We start from the raw sequence: 23846 nt of genomic DNA, 5'->3' as shown, positions 1-23846 counted from the left end.
TAGAGACGCTTGGAGGAATCTTTGCAGGCCCAGGGAGACGCCAGGGCAGTCAGTCTCTTTACTGCCTGGTCTGCTGATTTACAGACATTTATGATCCTTCTACGAGTTGTGAGAAGCTGCAGCATGCAAAGGAAGCATGCTGCATCCACAGCCAGCAGCCTTTTCCCCATCCTCCATGAGCAGGAGCGACATGAAAGCTGGGTAGTTCCCCTTGGGAATTCCCTCTCTCTGCCACCATTGCTGAAGGCGGTAACATTTGGAAAACAAGAACCCCCTCCTTGTACTGCTTACCTGCCTGGGATGTGCTTTGAAGCAACTCCCTCCTGCACTGTTGTGCAAGGTCCTCCGTGCAGTTAGCAGGATGCTCTGGTGACCCCGGTATCTCTGCAAACAGCATCAATGCTTAGACCTGAATGGGCACAGCCTATGAAATAAGGTGAAGAGGAGGACACCCAACTGCTTCCTTACCGCCAGCCATGTGCAACGTGACACGCAGAACGCAGGCGGCTGCGTAGAGCACAGGAACCGAAATGCAGCTGCCTTCATTTGCATGGCATGGAGGGGAAAGTGGTGGCAGGGGCTGCTGGCCAGCTCAGGAGTAGCAGTAGCACACCCCTTCCGTGAGGGCACAAACACGGCCGGCCACAAATCTCACTGCAGAGACAGCACCCCATGCACAGGGACAGCAGTGCTGCTTTAGCAGCTCGCCCTCCAAACAGCTACAGTCTCTACCCTGCACCAGCCATCCCTGTGCTTAGATTTCTGCATGTCCTTCCACCCCGGTTCATATTTGAATGGCTCCTACCCAAACAAGCCCTACTTTTAAGTGAGCCGGTCACGGGCTCCCAGCATAGCTCCCCTGATGAGGACTGCTTTCAAACCACAAAAACTCCTGAGAGCCTGGGTGGCATCCCCAGTTAGAGCCTCACTGCTGGGTGGCTCAGGACCCACCTGCATAGTCCCCACAAGAAAACAGAGGCACCATTGACTAGCAGAGCTCATCAGAGCCACTGTGCCAGCCCCACTTGCAGCTTTCCCATTCCCCAACGTCACCTGAGATGTGAGGGTACATCCTTCTACCCATCAGTGCTGGCACCACCATGGGACTGCAGCTCTGCTCCCAGCTTCAGCCAGGAAGAACCTAAAAGCAGCTACAAGTGTGCAGGACCCACCAACATGGGCTGCAGAAAGGAAATGGCAGGACTGACAGCAGCAACATTGCAGGCAGGCCTGTCATGGGAGGATTCTCCTGCACCAGTGATACTTGTTCACCTGCTCAGCTGACATGCTCATTCCTACTCTGGGCCTTGCCCAAGTCCCAGTGCAATAAAGAACCTCTCCTCCCACCCAACAGTTACTTCAGTTCCCTCACAGCCTCTGGTTGGGGACACTGCCAAAGACATTTAATATCTCCATCCCTCCCTCCCAACTTCATTAAAGGACCTGTAACACACCACAACCTGAGAAAAAACAGACCTCCCCCAGTCCCAAGCTCTGCCAGCTCACTCTCTCTGGCCTTAGATCTTGTGCCTAATCACTTACCTAAAGCTTTCCTCACAGGCAGAGCCCAAAGTGCTCCAAGCAATACAGCAGCAGTAGTTAGCAACCCCTGATGCAAAGCACCATCTTTTCAGCAACAGCTCAGTGTTACCAATAACCCAGAGGTCCCCCCAGAATCATTATCTTGACCTAGCAGCCTTTGGGATCTACAGCTTTGAGCTGATGGAAGATTGTTCCAGCCATGGTGTCTTTTTACAGCAGCAGATCATTGCTTGGGGCACTTAGACATCAACTCTGCCACTTACACAAGGAGAACATGTAGCACCATGGTAGCTACAAGGGAGATGGTAGCAAGCAGGCACGAGTGGCAGCAGAGGAACAGGTACAGATCAGGAACTGTGACAGGGAGCTGTGCTGGAAAGATCCTTGTGAGAATGCGATCCTGCAGCAAAGCCATGCTTTTAAATTACTTTACACCCTGAGCTGCTGTCTCACATCCACCGGGAATGGAGGGCTCCCTTCAAGAAGGTAAGGAGCTGGTTGGTTCCACTCCCTCCCTGCTCAGGCAGGGGCTCCAAACATCCTCTTCCAATTTTTGTGCATCACAATGGAAGAGCAGCCTCTTACCTGTTAAGTTCTAACAAAGGACCATGCTGGGTGCTTCACCCTAGATGGGCTCCCAGTTTGTGATACAAAACAGCTCCTTTACCTATCCAGGATAGCCAAACTCACAGCCAAGTAGGGTACACGCACCTCCTTCCCCAATGACCAGACCCCAGACACCGCTGCATTCACCCACAGCACATCCATCCAGAGACATCCACATTCATCCAGACAGCACAGAGCACGCTGAAAGCTGTAGTTGTTCTGAGACCCAGCTTGGGTTCAGAAGGCTGACACAAAAAGGAGCCCACTTAGATGTGCCTACAGGATCCCAGTAAATCACATCAAGGCCTTGGTGTTTGCACTAGTCCAGTTTGCTGCTTCATTATGCAGGCAGCAAGCAAGTTGCAGATCCTACTTTTTGAATTCTTGTTTGAACAAGTGACACAAGATCCAAGATCCCAGGAACTGCCTTCAACACAGCAGCATCACAGGATCTAGCCAGGGAGAGATATCTATTAGATATGTAGACAGTGTCTGAAAAATAGGCCCAACCTCCTCCACCCAGCCAGGCCTCTGTGATCAGTGGGTAACATTGCAGCCCCTTTGGAACTTGAAACAAAATATACAGTCTCTTTTGTTTGCCTTCAGAGTTTTATTTAGCAAAATGCAACCGTTTCAGCCCTGCCAAGTGCACAGCCCGACCTGATGGCCAGCTTGGGGAGGCATACACTGAAAGCAGGGCTGGCTCTGCCTTTTAGCTCAGTTCTTGCTCTTGACTGCAAAGGACAACACAAGCAGCTGTCGAGAGAGCAAGCGCAGGTGAAAGGTGGGCCCCGCTCCAGACACCTTTCCCTTCCACCAAATCAGTCCACCCCACACACAGCCTAGACTTGCTTCACATGGCTCAGAGCTTGGCTGATCTCAACCTGAACAGCACACATAGCTGACAGGGCATCCCGGCTCAACTTGCCCCTCAAATGCTGTATCCGCAGAAAAAAAAAAAAAAAAAAAAAAAAAAAAAAGAACTCAATTAATATAACAAACCCTGACTTGCACAAAATAAAAAGGGTAAAGGACAATCGGCCTTTATTTCCACTAACAGGCAGGTGAGGTTGAGAAAGTCTGGCCCTTTGTGCACTCTCCATTGTAGCTTTCTGGCAGGCAAAAAAATCCCTTCAGAAGCCTCATGGGCCATTCTCACCTCTCTTGCCCTGCGATTCCCTGAGCCAAGTGTCAACTCTGCTGAGTTGTGGTGACCAGAAGCAGCGGCGGAGCCCTTCACGGGGCTGTGAAGTCTAGGACGTGTAGGGCTGATGCCAGGGCAGCGTACAGATGGGTGGTACTGAAACGGAGGCAGTACACCGGGCTGCTGGTGGGTGAAGACAGGTGAAAGCTCTGCAAGAAAATAGGAGAATCAACCTTTCAAAGAAGAGGTCAGCCCAAAGACCCCAACTGGTGTCACAGACCCAAAGGCCGAGATGCCTGAGCAAAGCAGGCTTTTCCCTGCATATAGGTTAGGTTCCCCACGGTGGGCTCGCCCCAAAGACAGCACAGCAGCCCCTCTCTCTTCTTCCAAAGAGACATTGGCACTGGCCTGCCGGAGAACAACTCAGAAGCTCTGCTGCTGCCCAGCCCTCACCTGCAGGCACCGAGTCTGCCGTTTATCCCAAAGCCGCACCACGCCATAGTAAGAAGAGCCGCTGGCAATCATATGGTTCTTATCACTCCTTATGCAGTACAGGGCACTGTCATGGGGCTCTTCCCACTCCTGGACGCACTTCCTGCAAGGGCAACACAAAGTGGAGCAGGGCTGAACCTCCACTCCTCCACCACTGGAACTGAGACTCAATTTGCCTGAAGGAGCTAATTCAGCTGCAGGCAAGTCCCCAGACACTGCACAAGGAGAGCCCAGGAGCCTCATGCAGGCCCCAGATGCCAGCAGGGTAGGCTCACCTGGTGCTGGTCCGTATGTCCCAGTAGCGGATGTAGGTGTCATATCCACAAGAAAGGAGAAGGGAGGGCGTTTCATAGAAGACATCGAGGACTCCAGCTCCACGGTGGAAGTCAGTCCCTAAACAGGTCAACAGCTGACCGCTGCAACAAAACACAACAGGGGAAGACTCATTCAGAGCAAAGTACCCTTCCAATTGAGCTGGCCAGAGCAGAGATGGTACCACAGAAGTCTCCTAGATCTCATTTCTGTGATTTAGCAGAATGCAAAAGCCTGCACAGTTTTCCTCTCCCTTCCCCAGCTTCTGCTGCTGGTTGGGCCACTAACTGTCACAGAGGATGACCAGCAGGAGTCACAGCTGTAAGAGGAAGAGCCAAGGAACAGGCACAGCTGACCCCCAGCAGAACAGGATCATTTTCCTTGGGAGAAGCAACCAGTACTCTGAATGATGGGCCTCCATTTCCATGGGAGAAAATTCTCTACTTAGTCAAACTCCACATAATCTGCAAGAGCCGCTTACCTAGTCAATCCCATCCCATCCCAGACTCCATCCTTCAAAATACTGCCCACTGGGGTATTTCCCCATATCTTTGACACACAGCTCAGATCCACAGGCAAATGAGACTCTCCTGACCCAGCCTGCCTCAACCCCCTCCAGTCACACTGCATACTGCAAACACCATATCTGAGGCTGAACATGACAGGTCAAGAGCAACCAACCCCAGGGCTGCTCTGGAGATGACTTTCCAAAGGCTAGCTTTTTTTTTTTTTTTTTGACCCTCTCCTTTCTAATTCCTTGCTTGCTGTGAAAGAACAAAAGCAAGATCTCCATGAAGCTCTAAGCCAGATGCTTTGTGGCTGTATCACTCTGCTGCTTGTTCCTGTGCAAGACCAGCAGCTCACCAGGTGGATGGTGCTTGGTGAGGGCCCACCCTGCCAGACTGCAAGGAGTTTGAGCCCCTTCCCTGGGATGTATGAAATTGCACCAGGCACATGGCACAGCCCATCCCCAGTATCACTCCACCTGCCCCAGCAGCCAGCAACACCTGGCCATGGCAGACTCTTAGTAACAGAGTGGACAACCTGTCCAGCTGCTTGAAATGGCCACCTATTGCAAACTCTCCTTTTTTTCCTCCTCCTCCTCACACCCTCTAAATCAAAAATGCTGGACACAATAAACCTTGAAGCACCTGCTTTTCAAACCCAGCCGCATGGCCACCCCTCTCCAACAGGCTCTTGGTTCCCAGGACAATGAAGCAGTCCTGAAAGCCGACAGCATGGATCCCACAGTGGGGTCACTCCCAGCATCTCCCTCCATTATTTTGTTACTTTCTGCTCCTTGATCCAGCATCACACAGTTCTGAGGCACATCGCCAAATGCCTTAATTCTGTCTGTAATCTGGGCTAAAGCCCTCATCGGGGGATAAAGACCACACAAAAGGAGAAATAGAGTCCCGGGAGATGTTAAAACAAGTAAACACCTTTGTGTCAGGAGAGAGAAATTGCTGATAAAGCAGATTAGCGCCTCGAGCCCTGGTGTCCCCAGATCAGAAGGCGAGCCCTGGCCGATCTTTGCAGCCAGCACGCTTCTATGATCACAGAGCTGGCGGCATGCTGGGGCCAGCCTGTTTCCCCACAGTCACTCTCCAAAGAGCAGATTATGTAGAATAACAATTTCTTTGTGGCTGTGTAATTCCCTCCGTGACCGTGGCTGTGGGCAGCTACATTGGCCCTTAATGCCAGGACCCTAGCAACCATTTAGAGAGGCCAACCAGCCCTAGCGATGGCCCCCCCGTGCAAACCTCTCGGACAAGCTTTAACATCAAGTGCATGAATTAATCCCCCCCAACACGAATCCAGGGGTGCTGGCTTATTGGACTTTGTGTTTCTCCAGGCAAGGGATCGAGGGGATTCCAGACTTCAGCCCTTTGCAACCTCCTCACAATACATTAACCCTTGGAAGGTTACTCGCAAACCAACCCAGCAGCAACTCTGCACCTGTATGCAGGTCGAAAGGTTGAAGCATTCACAGTCTGAAAACTGGGAGCAAGAGCCGTGGGGTTGGCTGGGGCAGATGGGTCCTCAGCTCCACCATGGAGTGAGACATGGATGGGCATCTCTGAGCTCTGGCACTCCCCTGCCCCTCCAAGCACACAGATCCCCTCCATCTGCCGTTCTGCAAAGCCAGCAGGACAGATGGACATGCATACAACCCTTCTCAAGGCTTCCACAAAACCTTCTTTATCCTACGAGTTGTATGTGTGGCCCAGAGTTGTAAGACTACAACACAGGTATGAGGAGTCAGCTGCTCTCCCAAAAAAGAACCCTTGGACTACCTGTGAGATGCATAAGGGGCCAGACTGCCCAACCCGTAGAGTCCTCTGCCAGTTGCTCAGGCAGGAGCAGGGAGTTACTCACAGGAGATGAGCTATCTCAGTGAGCCCTAGGCAGTGCCAGCAGCTTGGACACCTCTCCCCCCACTTCCACATGCTACTGGTTTTTTTTTGTTTCACAGGGTAGCCCCAGACTGGTGCTCTGAGCACGTGGCACTTCAGGAGAGGAAACCAGGACAGGCAGCTGCACATGGACCACACAGCCCAGCAGCATATCTAGTGAATATCTCCTGCTAGCTAGCTGAAGCCTGTTTGTGTTAATTCCTCTCCACCATTTTCCCTGCTAATACACCTTTAATATATAAAAGACTAAGTGAGCTCAGGGAGAGAGGAGCACTGTGCTGAGGAAAGGTAGCAGGATGAGAAGCATATCCAGGGATCTTTTACTCACTGGGACCTCTTCCTCTTCTCAGGTGCTTGAAAAGGGTCACAGCAGATCTCCTCACAACCTCCCACCTCTAAACAAGTGCCCATCACACCCAGAGCGAGCCTGGCCACACTATAGCTTGTCTTCCATCTCAGACCAGACTTCAGTCTGCAGTGCTGCAAGATGGCAGCAATTTTTAATGGCAGCCTGGCAATGTCTCCAAGTGAAAAATTTCAGCAGCAAAGGGACAGGAGAAACCAGAGAGTCTGGATTCCTGCTTTCAGAGCTTCCTGTGCAGCACTGAACACCACCCAGTTGCCTCACTCCCAGTGCTTCCCCATGCCTTCACACCTCACTGCAGTGGTACCCAAGCATCCCAGCAGAGTCACACCCATTTTCCTCCCTCCACTTCCCTTTCTAGCCTAGGCAACAAAAAAGAAAGAAAAGAAAAAGAGGGGAAAAAAAAAAAAAAGATTAGCTTTTCTCTGTAGGCAGGAAAGGAACACAGATACTTGCAAGATACTGCAGCAAAGCAAACCTTGCTTCGCTGGTTTGTTAATCAGTTCAATTCTCCTGCCCCAAGAACAGGTCAGCCAAAGCAGCTTTCAACTGGGAGGTCCAGCCCCTGCATAGAGCAGCAGTCCTTCAGCAGTTTACAGAAACAATGCATTAGTTGCTACAGTGAAGCACTTAGAACCTGACACCAGGGGAAAATCATACTGTGCTGTCCACTGGGCACACAAACCAAAAGACCTAAGTGTTCTGGCATGGGCACATTTAAATTGATAAAGATGCAGAACACTATTAATAATTTCCCCCATTTTTCAGCAGATTAAGGTGTCTCTGGACCAGCTACCACCATGTCAGGCTAGCTCCATGTCCCTGGAGCATACACAGCCATGCTGAGTCCATGCTAGAAAGGGACTCTCTGCCACCACAACTCTCCCAGCCTTGGGATCACAAGTTAGTGCCCACAAATTGTCCAGTCTTCATTATCCCAAATACTCCTTGCCCTCAAACCCCAGTCCCCAACAGCTTCCACTTCCTAGGGAGCAAAACCCACAGCTAATCCTTACAGCAAAATCCACAGCAAAACCCACAACTAATCCTTAATAACCCATAAAGGATCAAGACAACCCATCAAGGGGCAACAGAAAAGCAGCAGATACACCAGCACATCACCAATTGTTTTCCAACAACTTACATAGGCAGAAGGTGTCTACTCAATAAGGGACAGCAAGAGATGTGATAGCTATCTTGAACCTTGTTTCTCACCAGCTTGCAAAGAACACCAGCACCAGCCAAATGCAGCAGGGAACAGCTTTCTCCTTTCTTTTGTGGGCCCTTTTTCACTCTCTGCACCCAAACACTTTCCAAAAACCAGGTAGCTGATCCTCAGTGTCCTGGTTTCAGCCGGGATAGAGTTAATTGTCTTCCTAGTAGCTGGTACAGTGCTATGTTTTGAGCTCAGTATGAGAAGAATGTTGATAACACTGATGTTTTCAGTTGTTGCTAAGTAATGTTTAGTCTAAAGTCAAGCATTTTTCAGCTTCTCATGCCCAGCCAGCGAGAAAGCTGGAGGGGCACAAGAAGTTGGCACAGGACAGAGCCAGGGCAACTGACCCAAAGTGGCCAACAATGTGACATCACATCTAGTATATAAACTGGGGGCAGTGGGTGCAGGGGGATTGCTGCTCGGGGACTAACTGGGCATTGATTGGCAGGTGGTGAGCAATTGCACTGTGCATCATTTGTATATTCCAATCCTTTTATTATTACTGCTGTAATTTTATTAGTGTTATCATTATTAGTTTCTTCTTTCCTGTTCTATTAAGCCATTCTTATCTCAACCCATGAGTTTTACTTCTTTTCCTGATTTTCTCCCCCATGCCACTGCGGGGGGGGGGGGGGGGTGAGTGAGCAGCTGTGTGGTGCTTAGTTGCTGGCTGGGGTTAAACCACGACCCTCAGCACTTCAGAGGCCAGGGTGCCCTGTCCTTGTTACATGCTATGAAGGTCAGTCAGCAAGTGACTGTGAAGCCCAAGCAAGACCAAGCATGGAAGGGCCACACCAACTCCCACCATGCCCTGGCTCTCCAGCAGTAGCAAACAGAGGCTGTTTCACTCCCAGGCCTTCTTCGGGCAAGCCAGGTAGTTAGCTGTGCAGATGGTGGGAGTTTTGCTATGTTTTCTGTACTGAATAGCTTGGACCAGATAGTGCCAGGGTTCAATCCCAGTGCTGGGTGGCACCAACGAACAACTCCACACCAGTGGAGCTCTGTGGAGCAGAATCACAAACGTGACAGAAAGACCTGTCTAGAGGTCACAAACCACCTGGGCCAATGCAGTGCCTACAGACACAGAGGTAGGCCTCCAATGTCAAGCAGGAAAATCACAGATATTCCTAGTTTCTCCTACCTTCTCTTAAGCGTCTAGACAGACTGAAATCATATTGGCCGTAATCCGGTACCAGCCCACAAGGAACAGAGCCAGAGCAAATCCAGCAGCCCATTTTGTCCCTAGCACAGGAAAGCTGTGTTAGCACCAGGCTCTGGACTCCTTGATGTTTAAACAAAGTCTCTGTGCCTGGGAAATGTATCAAACTGATGAGTTAAAAAATGAAAGGCATTTTGTTCAGGCACTATGGAGAATCCTTTGACTCATCTTCATCAATTCCCACTTTCTTCAGAAAACAAGACTTTTAAAAACTACTTTTAAAATAAGCTATTTGTTTGGGATTTCCACATTGCACTCTTTTCTTTCCATGCTGGAAATCTAGCCATGAGCATTGATGTCGTGATACCTCCAGAAGACAAAAGCCTTCTAGCCTGGAAGCAAAGGGAACTACCAAGTAATGGCAGAAACAAGCTGGTTTCTTTAAGTTGTTTTTTTTTTTTTTCCTTTTTAAAAACAGCTTAAGGCTCTATTCCTCCTCACCACAGCAATATGAAGACAAAATAATATCAGTCATGGCAGAGCCCAGATAGGTAGTCTCCAGATAATCCATGGGATGCTACTGTCACCAAGTTAAAGCCATATACAGCCTCCCAAGCTACAGCAATTATATGTGTGACTATAAAAGCTCAGGATTACCCTGAGACCTTGCTGATAGCTGGAGTCCAAAAGAAGTCTGCACCTCCCTCCCTGTACCTGCCCATTTGCTGCAGGTCTTGGCCAGCTGTCTCCAAAACACATGAACAACACTTCAAAACTGGGGATGAAACAATGAACATTTTTCTCCCCAGCCTCAATTTCTGTTGACCCTGATTCACTAGAATTGATATTATACAAATATGCAAATTCTAAGAAACTGCTGAATTCAGAACATCTGCTGAAAACAGAGATGTGTGAAATTGAGGACATACTCATTCACTCTGGAAACTTTATCTGTGAGCCATGACCATCCATCAAAGAGGAGAAGCCATTGCACATAAGCAGGTGACTATTTAGAAACCAAGCAGAGCTCTAAACCAATATTTTAGCCCCAATAACTACTTGCAACAAGCCAGGTGGTAAGCATATACTTTAAAATAAAAAGTGGAAAGAGCACCGTTCAGTTCAAAACACTGGGATATTTGAGCTGAGTATCAAACAGAGAAAGGAAACAAAATCCATTTAAAAACAATTATCCAGAGTGCAGCATTTGCACAACTTCAGTCATCCAGTTTGGAGAGCACACCAAAACCAAAGGGAATAGCTGAGCTGTTGTCTCTTCCAGGTGCTTTGCAACAGCAGTTGAGGCACCCAGGGGACGCAGCAGCTTATGCTAAGAAGGGAAAGGGTTGGTCAAAAAAAAAAAAAAAAAAAAAAAAATCTATAATCTACATAGGGAGAAGCATAGGTCATTGACAAAGTTACTCTTCATAGAGTTATCCTACACCGAGGTCACCTCTGCGTTTAGCCAAGGCTACTAATTCCTGCAGGGAGATGTGGCATTGGCTTGGGGAATTTTGAGGGAGCACCTCTATGTGAAATGGCTCAGACATGCTGTTATAAGTGATTTTCAGGAGAAATGCCTCTCAGCTTCCTCAGCGCAGCTGAAGGGACTCGAGGCAGTAGGGGGGGAATGACACCAACGATGGTTTGAGATTGTGTCAGAGGGGAGAGACAGAAGAGGGAGTTTTGCCTTCTTTTCTTCTGCTTTCTCTGAATTGGCCCACACACGCTTTAAATGGTCCAATAAAAAGATACAATTTCTTTACCTTTCCAGCTCTGGGACCCTGTGAGTTTTTGTTGTTCGGGTTCCCGTAAGGTTAAGTTCAGAGGATAAACTGACATGCTGGGCTATGGGAAAAAGCCAGTTTCTTCAAATAAAGCCACAACGGTGCAAAAGAGACCCTGCTGGGGCTTTTATTTGGGAAAACAAACAGAAATGGCACCAAGCCCTTCTGCTTTACGAACCAATTTAACTATAAAACCAATGTTCTCCCTCTCGGGGGTGAGGAGGGGAGAGAGACAGGACACGACAATAGTCCAAAACCTTGGGGGTAAAAAAAAAGAAGATAGGACAAAAAAGGTTGTCTGTTCCCTTTTCTTTCCTGTCCATGGCTCCTTTTCTTAGCACACGTGTGTTCTTGTAAAAACGATTAGATTGCAATTTGTATAACATGGTGACCCCCAAATTCAGACATTTAACCCCTTTTCTCTGCAAAGAATGTCAAGAATGTCTTCTCTGTCTTTCTTTCCAACAGGAGGAGTAGGGGGGAATTCTCTCAAACTGTGATTTCTTGGGGGAAGAGAAAAAGAGGGAGGCAAGGAAAAGAAGCAGGGAATTCTCAAAGCCTCTCGCCTTTCGCCCCACTTGTGTGGGAACAGGCGGCTGTATTGCTCCCTTTCTGGACAGAGCTCTGCAGGTCTCCTTTAGTGGGGAGACAAAAAAATGGAAAGTCCAAATCAAAACAAAGCCATCTGTTTAAATGAGCTACTGCTAGCCAGTGGCAGAGGGGGTTCCTCATTCACTCCTTCCCATTCTTCTCTCTAGCCTCTGTTGATTCTCTCTCAACCCAGGGAAAAATAAAGATTGCTTTTGCTTTGGCTCAGAGGGATGAAACTGATTGATGCGCTTGGAGTGTCCAGCCCCCACCCACAATCTCTGATTGTTCGGTGCCTTGTAAAGTTGTCATAAATACGCCTGAACAGGAGTGCAAAGGCCACAGCATGCCCTGGACGTGCACACATCCAAAGGGCAGGAGCTGGCCTCATGCTCATCTATAGTGAGACAGGGCCAAGACTGCCATGGGGAGGAAAGGATTTAGGATAAACACCTGTACATTCTTCCTCTTACAATCGTTTTACATTTAAGTTAAGATGCACCAGAGCCCTCTTAACAAAAGGAAGGCAGAAGATGCCCAGCTTATGTGAGAGGGTTCAGAAAGACAATGTCAAAAAAACCCCTGAGAAATCAGTAAAGAACCACAAGGCCCCAAAAGGTATTGAGAACTCATGCATACCATGGGAAATATATTGCCCAGACAAGACTGAAGCTATCCATTATAGCCAAGGACAAAGCTCTGAACACAACAAAGTCTGCTAAAAGGAAGAGTCATCCAAGAGACCACTACTCAAGAGGCGCTCTGCAGCAGCAAGCTTTCTCCAGCACTGGCTCAAGTAGTTGGCCATAGGCCTGGTGTCCTGCCGCCAATAACGTCCAAAATCTCACAGCAAGTGAATCAAATCCTACAGTTCAGAGCTGCAGAACTGGGGTAGGAATTTCCTTCTGGCCTTGTCAAGTGATTTATTCATGTCTGAAGGCAGGAGACCTGTATATCTAGTCTTGCTGCTCAAGTCACAAGTGGGATTGCCAGTTCCATGAAGCAGGACCTGCTTTTCCCTTTGCTTAGATCTACATCTGAACTGTCCATCCTACCTGCCTTACTGCAGAAGGAATGGTTCCCAACAACCAAATTAGAAATCCAAAGACAGTCATTGTGCCAAACTGATTTAACATGAACAGGCCAAGAAAGGGTTTGCCTGAAGACAAGAATTCTATGACAGACCCTAGTCTGTCACTTCACCAACCCTTTTTCCTTTGAATTTCAAGAAGGCAGCATGGCATTTGTGTTCCTGATTAACCTAAGGACACATAAATGGGAATACCCAGAATTAATGCTTTAAAAAGAGTAACCAAAGCCATCTGTGGGCAGGATGGGGAAACAGCACAGCAAAAAAACCAAGCAGGAGAGCCTCAGGAAAAGAGAATGAACAGGATCTGAGGAAGGGCAACTACCTGTGGATCATCCCACTGCAGTGAGTGGAGGCAGTAGAAGGCACACATTTGCAGTCACTTACCCGATGTAAGCACAGCCCAGAAAGTTGTTTAGCTCACTGTTGGACAAGTTTTGGATTGGTTATTCTGATTTAAAACTGTGTTCAGCCAAGACAGAGATGCTGAGAAAGAAACCCAAGCCTAAAAGGAGTAGGGAGCCTCTTTCGCACAAAGCCTGGAGAGAGTTTCCTTGCCAAAAAAAGATACTTAGCATGATGAATCTATAGAAAAGCAGGGCAGGAGGGGGGATTCTGCATCTACAGCATGGTATTATGATTCTTCTGCCCCCCAAATCCTGTGAAACTGTTACCAGTGCCAGGATAATATTTGCTATTGCTTGTCCCTCCTGTTACCAGAGATATCCACCCACTTCTCTGTGACTGGATAAATCCAGTTTACATGCCTGGGTGAAACAGACTCCCCACACTTCTTGGAGTCAGTTACCTTTCCTTTCGATCTAGCAACTCCCATTCTGAATCCATTTGCTCCCTTTACCCAACAAACTCCTTTTGTCATTAAATTAGAGGGTCTCAAACTTGTTTAAACCTTGGAGTTCAAAGCTGTGGAGAGAATGATCTTCTACAGAACTTGTTTTAGAACACAATGCTAAGAAGTCTGCTTGTATATCTTGGGCCAAGCTCCTATGTTAAAAGCTTTTGTTGAAAACATTTAGCAAGCTTTATAACCAAGAACTAGACCTACAGATTCTCATTTCATTTATCTACTTCCACACATAAAAAAAAATCTGAGTATGACAGGATGCAAAGCCAAAAAGGACTGGATTTAAACAGGAAAGCATCAGTAGTGATCAGCTAACAAGGGTGTTCAGTGCTGTATACTGCAACTGTCAAATTGCACTTGCTGTTTAAAAACAGCACAGGTTGCCCGAGTTTTAAAGCTCTCCCTCCTTGTTGACAGTTACTCATGTTCACTCAACAAAGTGGATGCAGATCAACATATGCCAAAATTTGAAAGACAGCAACTAATTCTTGCTCACCCCACTGCACAGACAGATTTAACCTAGCAAGGGTCCCATGGAAGCACACACCAGAGATCAAGCAGCAGCAAGTTAGCAAACTTCAGCCAGCTGCTTATGATGGTCACGCTCATGCTGGCTCTCAGAGAGAAAGAGCATAATGCAATAGCACTAGAGGCAAATACAGATTACTAACCTGCTGCCTGGCTATCCTGAAAGACTCCTCTCCCCACCCCTCTGCCGAGGGCACCAGCCACACACCTTAATCTCCCTTCTCCACTCCCAAGCCACTCTCATGAATCCTCTACCTCCCACCTCCCCAAAACTTGCAGACATCAAAGGCACCTGCCTTGAACACCTGAAGAGCAGGGGGGCCTGATGGTCAAGAAATGCAACTGTATCTTCCCCTTCCATGCATGCTCTAATTTTTTTTTTCCCCATCCCTTTGAAAAAGGTGGCAGAGATAAATGGAGAACAAAGAAACAAGAAAAAGCCACAGCTTTGGCCCACACCCTGCCTATTACTTAAGGGGGAAGGAACTCTTCCGAAAGAGGAGGAAAAAAATGTGCTGAGACACAATGGCTCAAAAGGCCAGGCAGCAAACCAGGCCACTTTGTACTGCTAACAAGGGAAACCTAATTACAGGAAGAGGGCAAAGAGGGACAGATAAAAGGGATACAAAATTTCAACATCTGTTGCCATAAAGGGATAAGAAGTGGGGAAACGCAAAGTGTCAGTTTGGTGTCAGTGACAGCGTAAAGCCACTTTCAAAGGGCTCAGGAGAGGGAGAAAAACCGAACAAGAAATTAGAGGGTTCTTAAAAAAAAAAAACAAAAACAACCAAAAAAACGCTCTGCCAAAAATGCCTTCAAAAGGGGGAAGGAGATGGGCAAAGACTGGATATTTAAAAGGTAGAGGATCTGGAGTGGCTTGCAGGGCACAGCTAACTTTGGCTCAATTTTCACAACAGCTCTCGTGCCCTGCATCTGTCATGTTGTGTCACAGGAAAGGACAATGTAGGACTTGTGCATTCAGAGTGTTTACAGCCTGAGGACTACCATGCCAGACAGATCACTGGTCCATTTCAAACATCGGGCTTGGCAGAATAGCTCCAAGAGTTTCTGCAAAGCAACCTCTGGAGTATCCTGCCTTATAAAGAAGCATCCTTGAGGCAGGGGCATTTGCAACCTAAAGACAGGCAGAGCTCCATGATAGGCTGGGGAGCAACAGTTCTCTGCAGGAAAATGACAAATGCTGGCTTTGGAGCTGTTCCCAGTGGTGCATCACGCTCATCTCCCAAGGAGTTTAAACTCCCAAAGGAGATAGGAGTTGGGAAGACAAAGAGAAAGAAAGAGAGGATCTGAAGAAAGTTTCCTTTTCTCTTGCTTGCCATTAATTGGTTGTTCTGGTGAGCCATGCACTAGCACTGGCAGATGAGACAGGGAGGTTTGAGCAGAGAAAGACAAAAGGGAGCAGAGACACCTGCAAGAGGGGCAGCTGCCATCATATCCCTCACTGGCACAGAGGGGCAAGGGGACTTGCAAGAGGCCAAGGAGTCAGCAAGGCCTGATACTTGACGCAAGGACACAGCTTAGTACCCAGTGGCCCACACTGCTAATCGTTCTCCTTTCCTGTGCAGATGTCTAATCACCTAAGTTATTCACAGCCCCCCTCTACACACACACCTTGATCGTGAGTGGCAGTGAGAGCACAGTAACTTCCCCACATCTAAAAGCAATCAGATGGCACAATGTAGCATCTGTGGGATGAGATATGTCCTCTAGAGGTGCAGCTAGCCAGCTTCAAAAGCATAAGAAAAAAAAAAATCCTCCTTCATTACAGGAGAAAGGGCCAGGTGTAACAGCAGCTGGAATTTCAGCCATCAGAGACAGTGTCTTGGCATCACGCGGTCATTCCCCTGCTTTAGACTCCCCTTGACAACTGCTTGTTGCTGCCTGTTGCAGCTTTGATCCAAAGCCGTCATCTCAGCAGAGTCAGAAATGAAAGACAGTTGTGGGGGTGGGATGCAGCAAGAGGCGTTTCCTTTCCCCACCAAAAATTTCCTCACCGCCAAACCCAACCAAGCCCTTTTCAAAGCCCAGAACATATTTCCAGGTGAAAACATTATCCCCTTCCTCTTCGAAGGACGAGAATATATGCCCCAGGGTCAGGGAACAGCAAAGGTCATAAATATGAAAACATACCACGACCAACAGCTACAAGCACCAGCCAAGGACTTATCTGGCCTGGAACTAAGAAGATCAGTACACAAAAGGTTATTTAAGCTTTAAATCCTTTTGTAGCATGTTCCAGCTCTCAGCTGTTGGGGAAAAAGACCACCTACCCCAAGGGAAGAGAGTGCTGCAGAAACTGCTGCAATGTTATTTACACACACCCCCACGCAGAAAAAAGCTCAACTAACTGAACTAATTGGTCTTAGACAGCACTAAACATCTAAGTGGTGCTAAGCATCCTGTAGTTTTAAAGAACACGTATTAAGGATCATTCTACCCTGCCTCATTATTTTGACAGAGAAGTTACCTGGATTCTACTCTTAGAGATAATGTCCTTGCCACGTTCAGCCTCTGCAGGTCAGACTCTGGCCCTTTGTGGCCACAATGTAGGGGTAAGCAGCAAACTCAGGGGGCCTGGCCCTGTCTGCCAGATGTTATCAGGACACATTGAGCGCAGGAGGAGCTTTTCAGTCCTGGGTAGCTCTAAGATTTTGAGTTTCCATGCCACACTCCCAATTCTGGAATCTGACCAGGGAGACAACATGCACAAGCCTCAAAGAAAGAAATAGCATTTCTCTACGACATCGCTTTTGGCAACCACTGGAGCCTTTGAAAATGAATCCAAAGCTCTGCTGGGAAGAACAATAGTTTGTGGAGAAGTCAAGACCTGGAAGGACAGGTCTGTACTCCCTCACTATGAATGATCACATCAAGCTTCACGTGCTAGTTTCCCAGCCATACTCCCTACTCAGTCTCCTGCCCTGCACGTGCTGACAAGACTCCCAACTCACACACAGGTCCCCAGAGAGAAAAGACCCAGTGGCATGGTGCATTCCAGCTGTGACAGGTGAAGAGGGAAGAGTAAGTTTGACACTCCAGCCATTGCAACAGAAGCCCAGTAGCCTAGGTTGCCTTGGCTTTTTTATTTGCCTGTCACTCAGGCTTTGACATTATTGAAAGATCAAACTCCGTTGTGCCTGTTCATTACCTTAATCCTATTTTCTACACAGCTTTATTATCTCTTCGGGCTTCCTTGTGAAAGGCTGTCAGAGTGGTTAGGGCAGGGGGGAGAGGGTTGCCTATCTCCTCACCCTGTCAGATGCCTCTATTCCAGAACGGCTGGAAGACTCGATGGGCAGGGGTATCGCAGCGTAGCCTACATCCTTCTGGGGTTCTCCAAAGGCACCAATGGATTAGGTCACCGATACATGCACTACAGCTGAATGCACTGGTGCTGTCTTTCCTGCTCTAGTTTGTCCTTTGTGGGATGCATCCTTTGCAGTGTCTTTTTTTTTGGTTACTTCAGAGAAAAACAAACTGATTTATATTGGTATTTGATGCAGTTGACTCAGACAATCTAAACTACCTAAACTACAGGTTAGAAGGCAATTGGCCTCAGACCAGGCCTGCATCCACACCAATCCTCCTCTACCTCCTTTCCCCAGATACAGCTCTGCTGACACCCCTCAGGCCCCTTCTGCCATTGCTCCCCTCTCTTCACTCCCAGAGCCCACCAGCTCACCTCAATCCTGACAGCACTCCCTTGATAATCTGTGCTGTGCCACTCCTACCAGAGCATACCAGTCCTGGAAAGCTGAGCTGCAGTTCAATAATCCTGCCAAATATTTGCTATCTGTCCATCACTACACAAAGACCCCCAGGCTGAGAGTTTCAAATTTGTCAGCAGTTGAGTCTCACATCAGGATTTGAGCCCAACATTTCCCCAGTTGCTAAGGTCAGCACCTTCACTGCACAGAAACCACTCAGTGGTACCAAATCAGAGGCCACAGCAATTAACCTCCTCAATGCTTATTAAGACAACATGCCTAAGTCACTTCCGTATATAACCTGTTGCCACCGCTCACCTCCTGAGCTACCAGAAACACCAGCCAGGACAAGATGACTATAGAAACTGCATTTGCCTCTGGCTTCTGAGCACCACAGCCAAATGGGTGAATGGGAGGATGCAGATCACCTTCCTCACCCCTCTGGCTCAGGCTGAAGCATCAACTGAGGCAGATGAAAGGGAAGGTGTAATGGGCATATTTTCACTGTACATGGGTAACAGGAAGAAACAGGGATGGTTGTGCCATCAACTAGAAAAGCTGGGAAGAAAAGTTGAGCTGCTCCCTACTGAACCAGAACCACCCCCCACATACACCTTTCCACACCAGTTTGTTCCATCCCCTACTCCGTCCCACATCTCATGTTTAAACACCCCTTGCCTACATGGACTAAAGGAATAATTTTATGGCATCTCCAGCGTTGCATTTCTCATTGTTATTCACTTTTCTCATCAAGTCCCTCCCTATAACCTGAAAGTTCACTCACCTCTCAAGGTCCCAGATTCTCAGAGGTGAGGTGTGTCCACAGCAGGCTGTCCCCGTCACAAATGAGCTGTTTAAAAAAAACAAGCAAACAAAAAAACCCACTTACTAATCCTCATGTTCTGAAGAAATAGTGCATGAGCAAAACAGAGAAAACAGGCTACAAGACAGACTCTGAATTCTGGTTCAAGACTATTTCAGCATATTCTACTGCATTTCACAAGGGGCAGGCAGCAGCAAAGGGAGAGGTGCTCCAGAGCTCTCAGTAGCTGAGCTTCCCAGATGCAGCAGTTCACAACTGAAGATAATTGGCAGGACATAAAGATGTATTTGCATATGCAAAGGGAAAACCTAAAACAGGAGCAGCTGTAAATTGCAACAACATTTTCAAAACAGTTAGCACAGTACTCAGCACATTTCATATACAGTCAGTGCCGTAAGCTGAGGAAAGACCCTATGGAAAATTCCCTGTTACTTCCTACTTCATGTTTCGCTTCTGTTTGCTGGCAACTTCTGAGCACAATCATGAATTGGCTGCAGCATCACAGGCCTAAGGAATCACAGAATAGATGTCTCCAGTCCAGCCTGCTCAAAGCATGGCCAATTTCAAAGCTGGATCAGGTTGCCCTCCCCATTGTTCAAGCACTCTTTAATAAAGGCAGCACAGCTCTCCTGCAGCAGTATCTGGCTCAGTTCACACTCTCCAGCAGGGTCCATTCCAAAGTCCTCTTTGGTGATGCTATGTTCCTGCTGCACATGCTGGCTCCAGAGATCACCTGACAGCCACCAGCCTTAAACTAGTTGATAAGACAGGAACAAATCCTTAAAATCAAGCAGCAGGAACATGGGTGCTGTGGCTCTCCACACCGCACTGCTTGTTTTGTGCCAACTTCCTATCCTCAGTCCAAATAAGAGAAAGCAGCTCATACAAAGCTTTTTAAGTAAGCTATAAATGACCTCTCACAAAGCCACATTTATTGCAGCTACCAAGAATAAAATGCCAAAACTATGTTTAAGTCATTGCAATAAGGATAGCATGAATGCAGGAAACAGAGCCTGCTTTAAATAAAAGCCAGCTCTATGCTTTGCCTAAACATCTTTTGCAGCATGACATGGGGCTGGCAGCTGAAAGAAGCAAGCAAAATAAGGAAAAAATGTCACATCTGTAAAAATAGCAGTTTTTAAACATTTCTTTCATCCTCTACAACTTTCTTCCTTTGGAAGTCAGAAGGTGTCTCCAAGTCTCTACTGTACTAGGAAGGGATTCTTGCAGCGTCCTCGACTTCTGTGAGAAGCACTACTGCTGGTGTTACAAGGCACCCAGCAGCAAAGTGGTGAACATGCACTCAACTCAATCAAAGTCAGAGAAGAGCCATGTGAAAGCAGGGCAGGAACTCAGGACTCCTACTTCTAGCTCTGTGGTTTAGCTGAGCAATTGGTTTCTCCAAATCATAAGGCCAAAGCAGCTCTGCCAATATACTCTGCAAAAGAGGCAAGCAGATAACATCAAGCCATCTCAAAGAGCTACAAGAACCAAGGAAGAGCTACAGCTACTAAGGGTCTCTTTTTTTTGCTGGCTTTGTCCCTCCTACCCAAAATCACATACCTGGAGGTATCCACAAGTCCTGTAACCCTTAGCTGCCCTTTAGGGCTAGACAACACCTGCAGCACCAGAGCTATTTCAAAGTCTCTCCAACCAGGCTGTCTTACATGCAAAATCCCAGGTTCTTTGACAGTGCACATGCGATTGGCCCAATGCACCTGTAGCACAGGGCTCTGCACAGATGCTGCAGGGTGCACACATTATTATTCTCCATAGAAGTCCCTAACCAAAGTCCAAGAGTCTAAGGAAAAGCCAATTCCTGTTGCTGTGCAGCAGCCACAAGGACCAATTAAGAAAGTGTGCAGGATTTCATATTTGGAAAAAAGGTCCCTCCTCAGTACCTGCCTTCTCTCCACCATACTGCAGGACAAGAGGGAACATTTCACTTTTGCCAATGTCTCCCATCTCAAAGGAAAACAAGGAAGAGACACCCACTCTGACAGCTCAGCAGTCAAACCCCATGTCTGGAAAGCAGCACTTTGGTCAGGGAGTCCCTCAGCTACAAAGCTAGGTGTTGGGTTCTGTCCCTCCCTCCCCAAACATAATCCATTAATAACTACTAAAGCCAATTACTGTGGTTAGAAACATAATAGCAGTCAGGGAGTCAGTCAAGCAGGCAATTGGGTGCTTAAGTTTTTTCTTTTGGGGGGACAAACTGACTGTGTCCCAGCAGAGAACGCCCTCACGTGGGAGACAGGCCCCTTTGTGCAGAAGGTATGCACAAAGCTTTGATGGTTGCCACAGGTCTAAATTAGCATGTAGGCACACCAACAGGGAGAAAAAGGTGGGAGGAACAGCAAGGTCTAATCCCTGCTCATGCTGTCAGTTCTGGACTTCAGCTTTCCCTCCTCAGTCCTTACCACCCACCCCTCCAAAAAAACAAAAAAACCCACCCCAAAAATAGCATTAGATGAAGAGATTTCTCTCCAGCATCACATACAGGCCTCAGGGCCACAAACAAGTCTCTTCTGGGTAAAGCTGGCTCCATTCAGTCAACAGGAATTTTTTCTCATCCTTCAGCAGGATCAGGTTTGCAGGCCTTATCTTTAACAGGCTGGAGCCCATTAGCAAGCAAAGATAAGAATTCTTCCAGAAGAGTGGGGCACCTTCACTGCCAGGATTAGAAAGCGGCATTCACAAGACACGCACAAGAAGTGGTGCCAATGAGAAATTGTCAAAGCCTGGGAGCGAACTGACCTGGAAGTCTGGACTCCCAGGGGATGATACAGGGCCCCTCACCTTGAGTCTGGTCTGCAGGCATACACCTTCAACCCCCAGTCCTCCCATAACTGGGAACCTCACAGGGGTGACAGTTTCTCTCCAAGCAAAAGGGCAAGACAAGTCAGCTTTGGTAGGTCTAAAACAACATGCAAACTGGAGCTAAGCAGGTGAAGCTTGGCTCCAAAATTTCTGAAACATTGTTCAGCAGAACTGAAGCCTTCTACCAGACTTGCTTCCTTCAGTTTACCTTCAACAAGGCTTTTTGTCTTTGGAAGCACAGAGCACACACCAAAAACCTCTGACCTAAAGAAGTGCAACATCTTCACAACTGCTCTTGCCAGCTGCCCAAGAGAAATAACTCAAGCTGAGTTACTAGCTTAGTGAGTGTCATTTATTTTGCCTACAATGCTTTCAGGAGTCAGAGACACTGAGGAGAGACTAGATTGGGAAGAGTAGAGCACAAGATACCCTATATATATGACCGCAGAGATGACCCATCTCTCTGAAGTATATATGATACTACTGATGTACGCAGACACTGACCAGACACATCTACATGCTACATAAAAACTTCTATGTCCAAGCTTCAGATGGCCTTGGAGATGCAAAGTCTCTTCCCCAGTAAGCTTTCCTCTGCCCTGTGAAAGCTGCTGGGTACCATGACTACAAGCTCCCTCCAGAAGGCTCCACTAATGGGAAATGAGCACCACTGCAGGGCTTCCATAATGGGGTATGGAAGGCCTGGATCCCCCAGGAGGTGAAAATAAGCAAGCCAACATCACATTTCCATCTCTGCTGTACCAGGAAGGTGAGGATTTTGCAGAGCATTGAGACACACATACTTCATACACAGCATGTTTTTGTTGTCCAAAGCAAGGAATTTTCCAACTCATCTGATACTTGATGTTCTTTTTCCCATTTGAAACTCCCTACTGAGAAGGAAGAGAGAAAAAGAGAAAAAAAAACCAAACAAACCCAAAAAAACCCTCCTCCTGAAGCCAGACCTTCTTCATGCTACAGAAGAGACATTTCATTAGATATCATCCCCCCACGATAGATGCTGAGCCAGGGGATGAGAGAGAACACCCATCCTGGCAGTGCTGGTGGAAGAACCACAAGAACTTCTCTCCGACTGACTTGTGGTTGTTGAAGATCCCATGGCATTTCTGGCAACAGCAGTAGTGCTCTGGCTACAGTCCTGCTGCAGTGATCCCATGCCTGCTCCCAAGGTGCCAACTACACAGTTTAACCCCACCTGCAGCATCCCTCTTTACCCCATCCTGGACAGAACATTGCCAGATGTGGATGAACCAGAGGGAAAGAGATAGCTGCTCATCAGCCCTTTTGGAAAGATGCTGTTTGTCATGAGGCTTGGAAACAGTCTCCACTCCAGAGATACAAATCCCACTGTACAATACATACCTTCCTCACTGTCAACCCAGCCTTCAGAGCAGGCACTGCCTGAGCTGGGAATCCTGTAATGGAAAGTCATTGAAGGATCCTGGGTGAAACAGGCTCTTTCCAATCTCTTCTCTCTAAACTTCCCCCATGCCCCAGGCCTGAGCCGTTCCCCTGTACTGTAAACAGATTGCTTCTCAAGTCCTATTCTGCTCTTTGGGGATTTCAAATCCAGAATCTGCCTGACACGTGCAAGATCCTGTTCCTTCCTCCTCACACGCTCCCCCGCCCCCTGGAATTGGACATCGTTGTTCCATTTTGGAGACTATTATATACGGAGACTCATCGGACCAGGAAACAAAGAAGTTATTACTTGACAGAGCCCTGCAGCTGGGAATGTGGAAGGCAGGGGGAAAGGAGGGGGAGCACTGAGGGAGACAGAATGGGGGGGCTGGTAGCAGCATTATGAAAGCGATCAACAGAAAGGACAGCTCAAAGATGGGAAACATCTTTTTTAAAAAGTCTCAAGTGGGATGAGAAAGGAAGAAGAGGAGAAAGCAAGTCCAAGATGGAGAGTGGAGAAGAGAGAAAGCAGTTGATGCTGGCGGTGCCACGGGTTAAACACACGGGTCTGTGGGTTTGTGTAGCCTTTGATTCAGCACTGACACGCTTTGGCAAGGGAGGCCACCGGAGCTGTCAAATCCTTCACCAACGTGCCCATCAATTGTATTCAGGTCTCCCCGACCCGCACTGGCATTTTAATTACTGTTGGGTAAACTAATTTGTACAAATGAAGGCAACTCTGCCTAATAGAATATGCAAGCTCTCTGACCTCTGACAGGCGATGACACAAGATACAAAGGGGGCAGAGGAAGGCTTTTTATCAGAGCCTTATTACTCTCTATTACTCCAATTAGTTAAGCTCCAGTGCTCCTAATTGGGGGAAAAAATTGCAATTAAATCAATTTTTGATGGGCTGAAAGTGGGTTACCGAACCGCCCTGCCT

The 23846-nt window shown here is 47.7% G+C and overlaps 1 protein-coding gene across 4 annotated transcripts in view; it reads right to left on the bottom strand.

The window, feature by feature from the left end:
* Window positions 1–2738: 2738 nt before the first annotated feature.
* Window positions 2739–23846, bottom strand: part of FBXW4 (F-box and WD repeat domain containing 4) — a 63942-nt gene continuing 42834 nt past the window's right edge. For 3 of the 4 annotated variants that reach the window (XM_052798740.1, XM_052798737.1, XM_052798741.1), the window contains 4 exons: window positions 18623–18688; window positions 4060–4200; window positions 3746–3887; window positions 2739–3501 (listed from right to left, as the gene is read on the bottom strand). In XM_052798740.1, coding sequence (XP_052654700.1) covers window positions 3385–3501; window positions 3746–3887; window positions 4060–4200; window positions 18623–18688 — 466 coding nt within the window. In that variant the 3' untranslated portion in view covers window positions 2739–3384. The remainder of the gene's footprint in view (window positions 3502–3745; window positions 3888–4059; window positions 4201–18622; window positions 18689–23846) is intronic. The other variant, XM_052798739.1, reaches the window with a different exon arrangement.

This window comes from Harpia harpyja, chromosome 10 (assembly GCF_026419915.1).
Source record: "Harpia harpyja isolate bHarHar1 chromosome 10, bHarHar1 primary haplotype, whole genome shotgun sequence".
Lineage (NCBI taxonomy): Eukaryota > Metazoa > Chordata > Aves > Accipitriformes > Accipitridae > Harpia > Harpia harpyja.
Note: the sequence above shows the minus strand (reverse complement) of the source record. Positions and strands in the feature narration are given on the sequence as shown.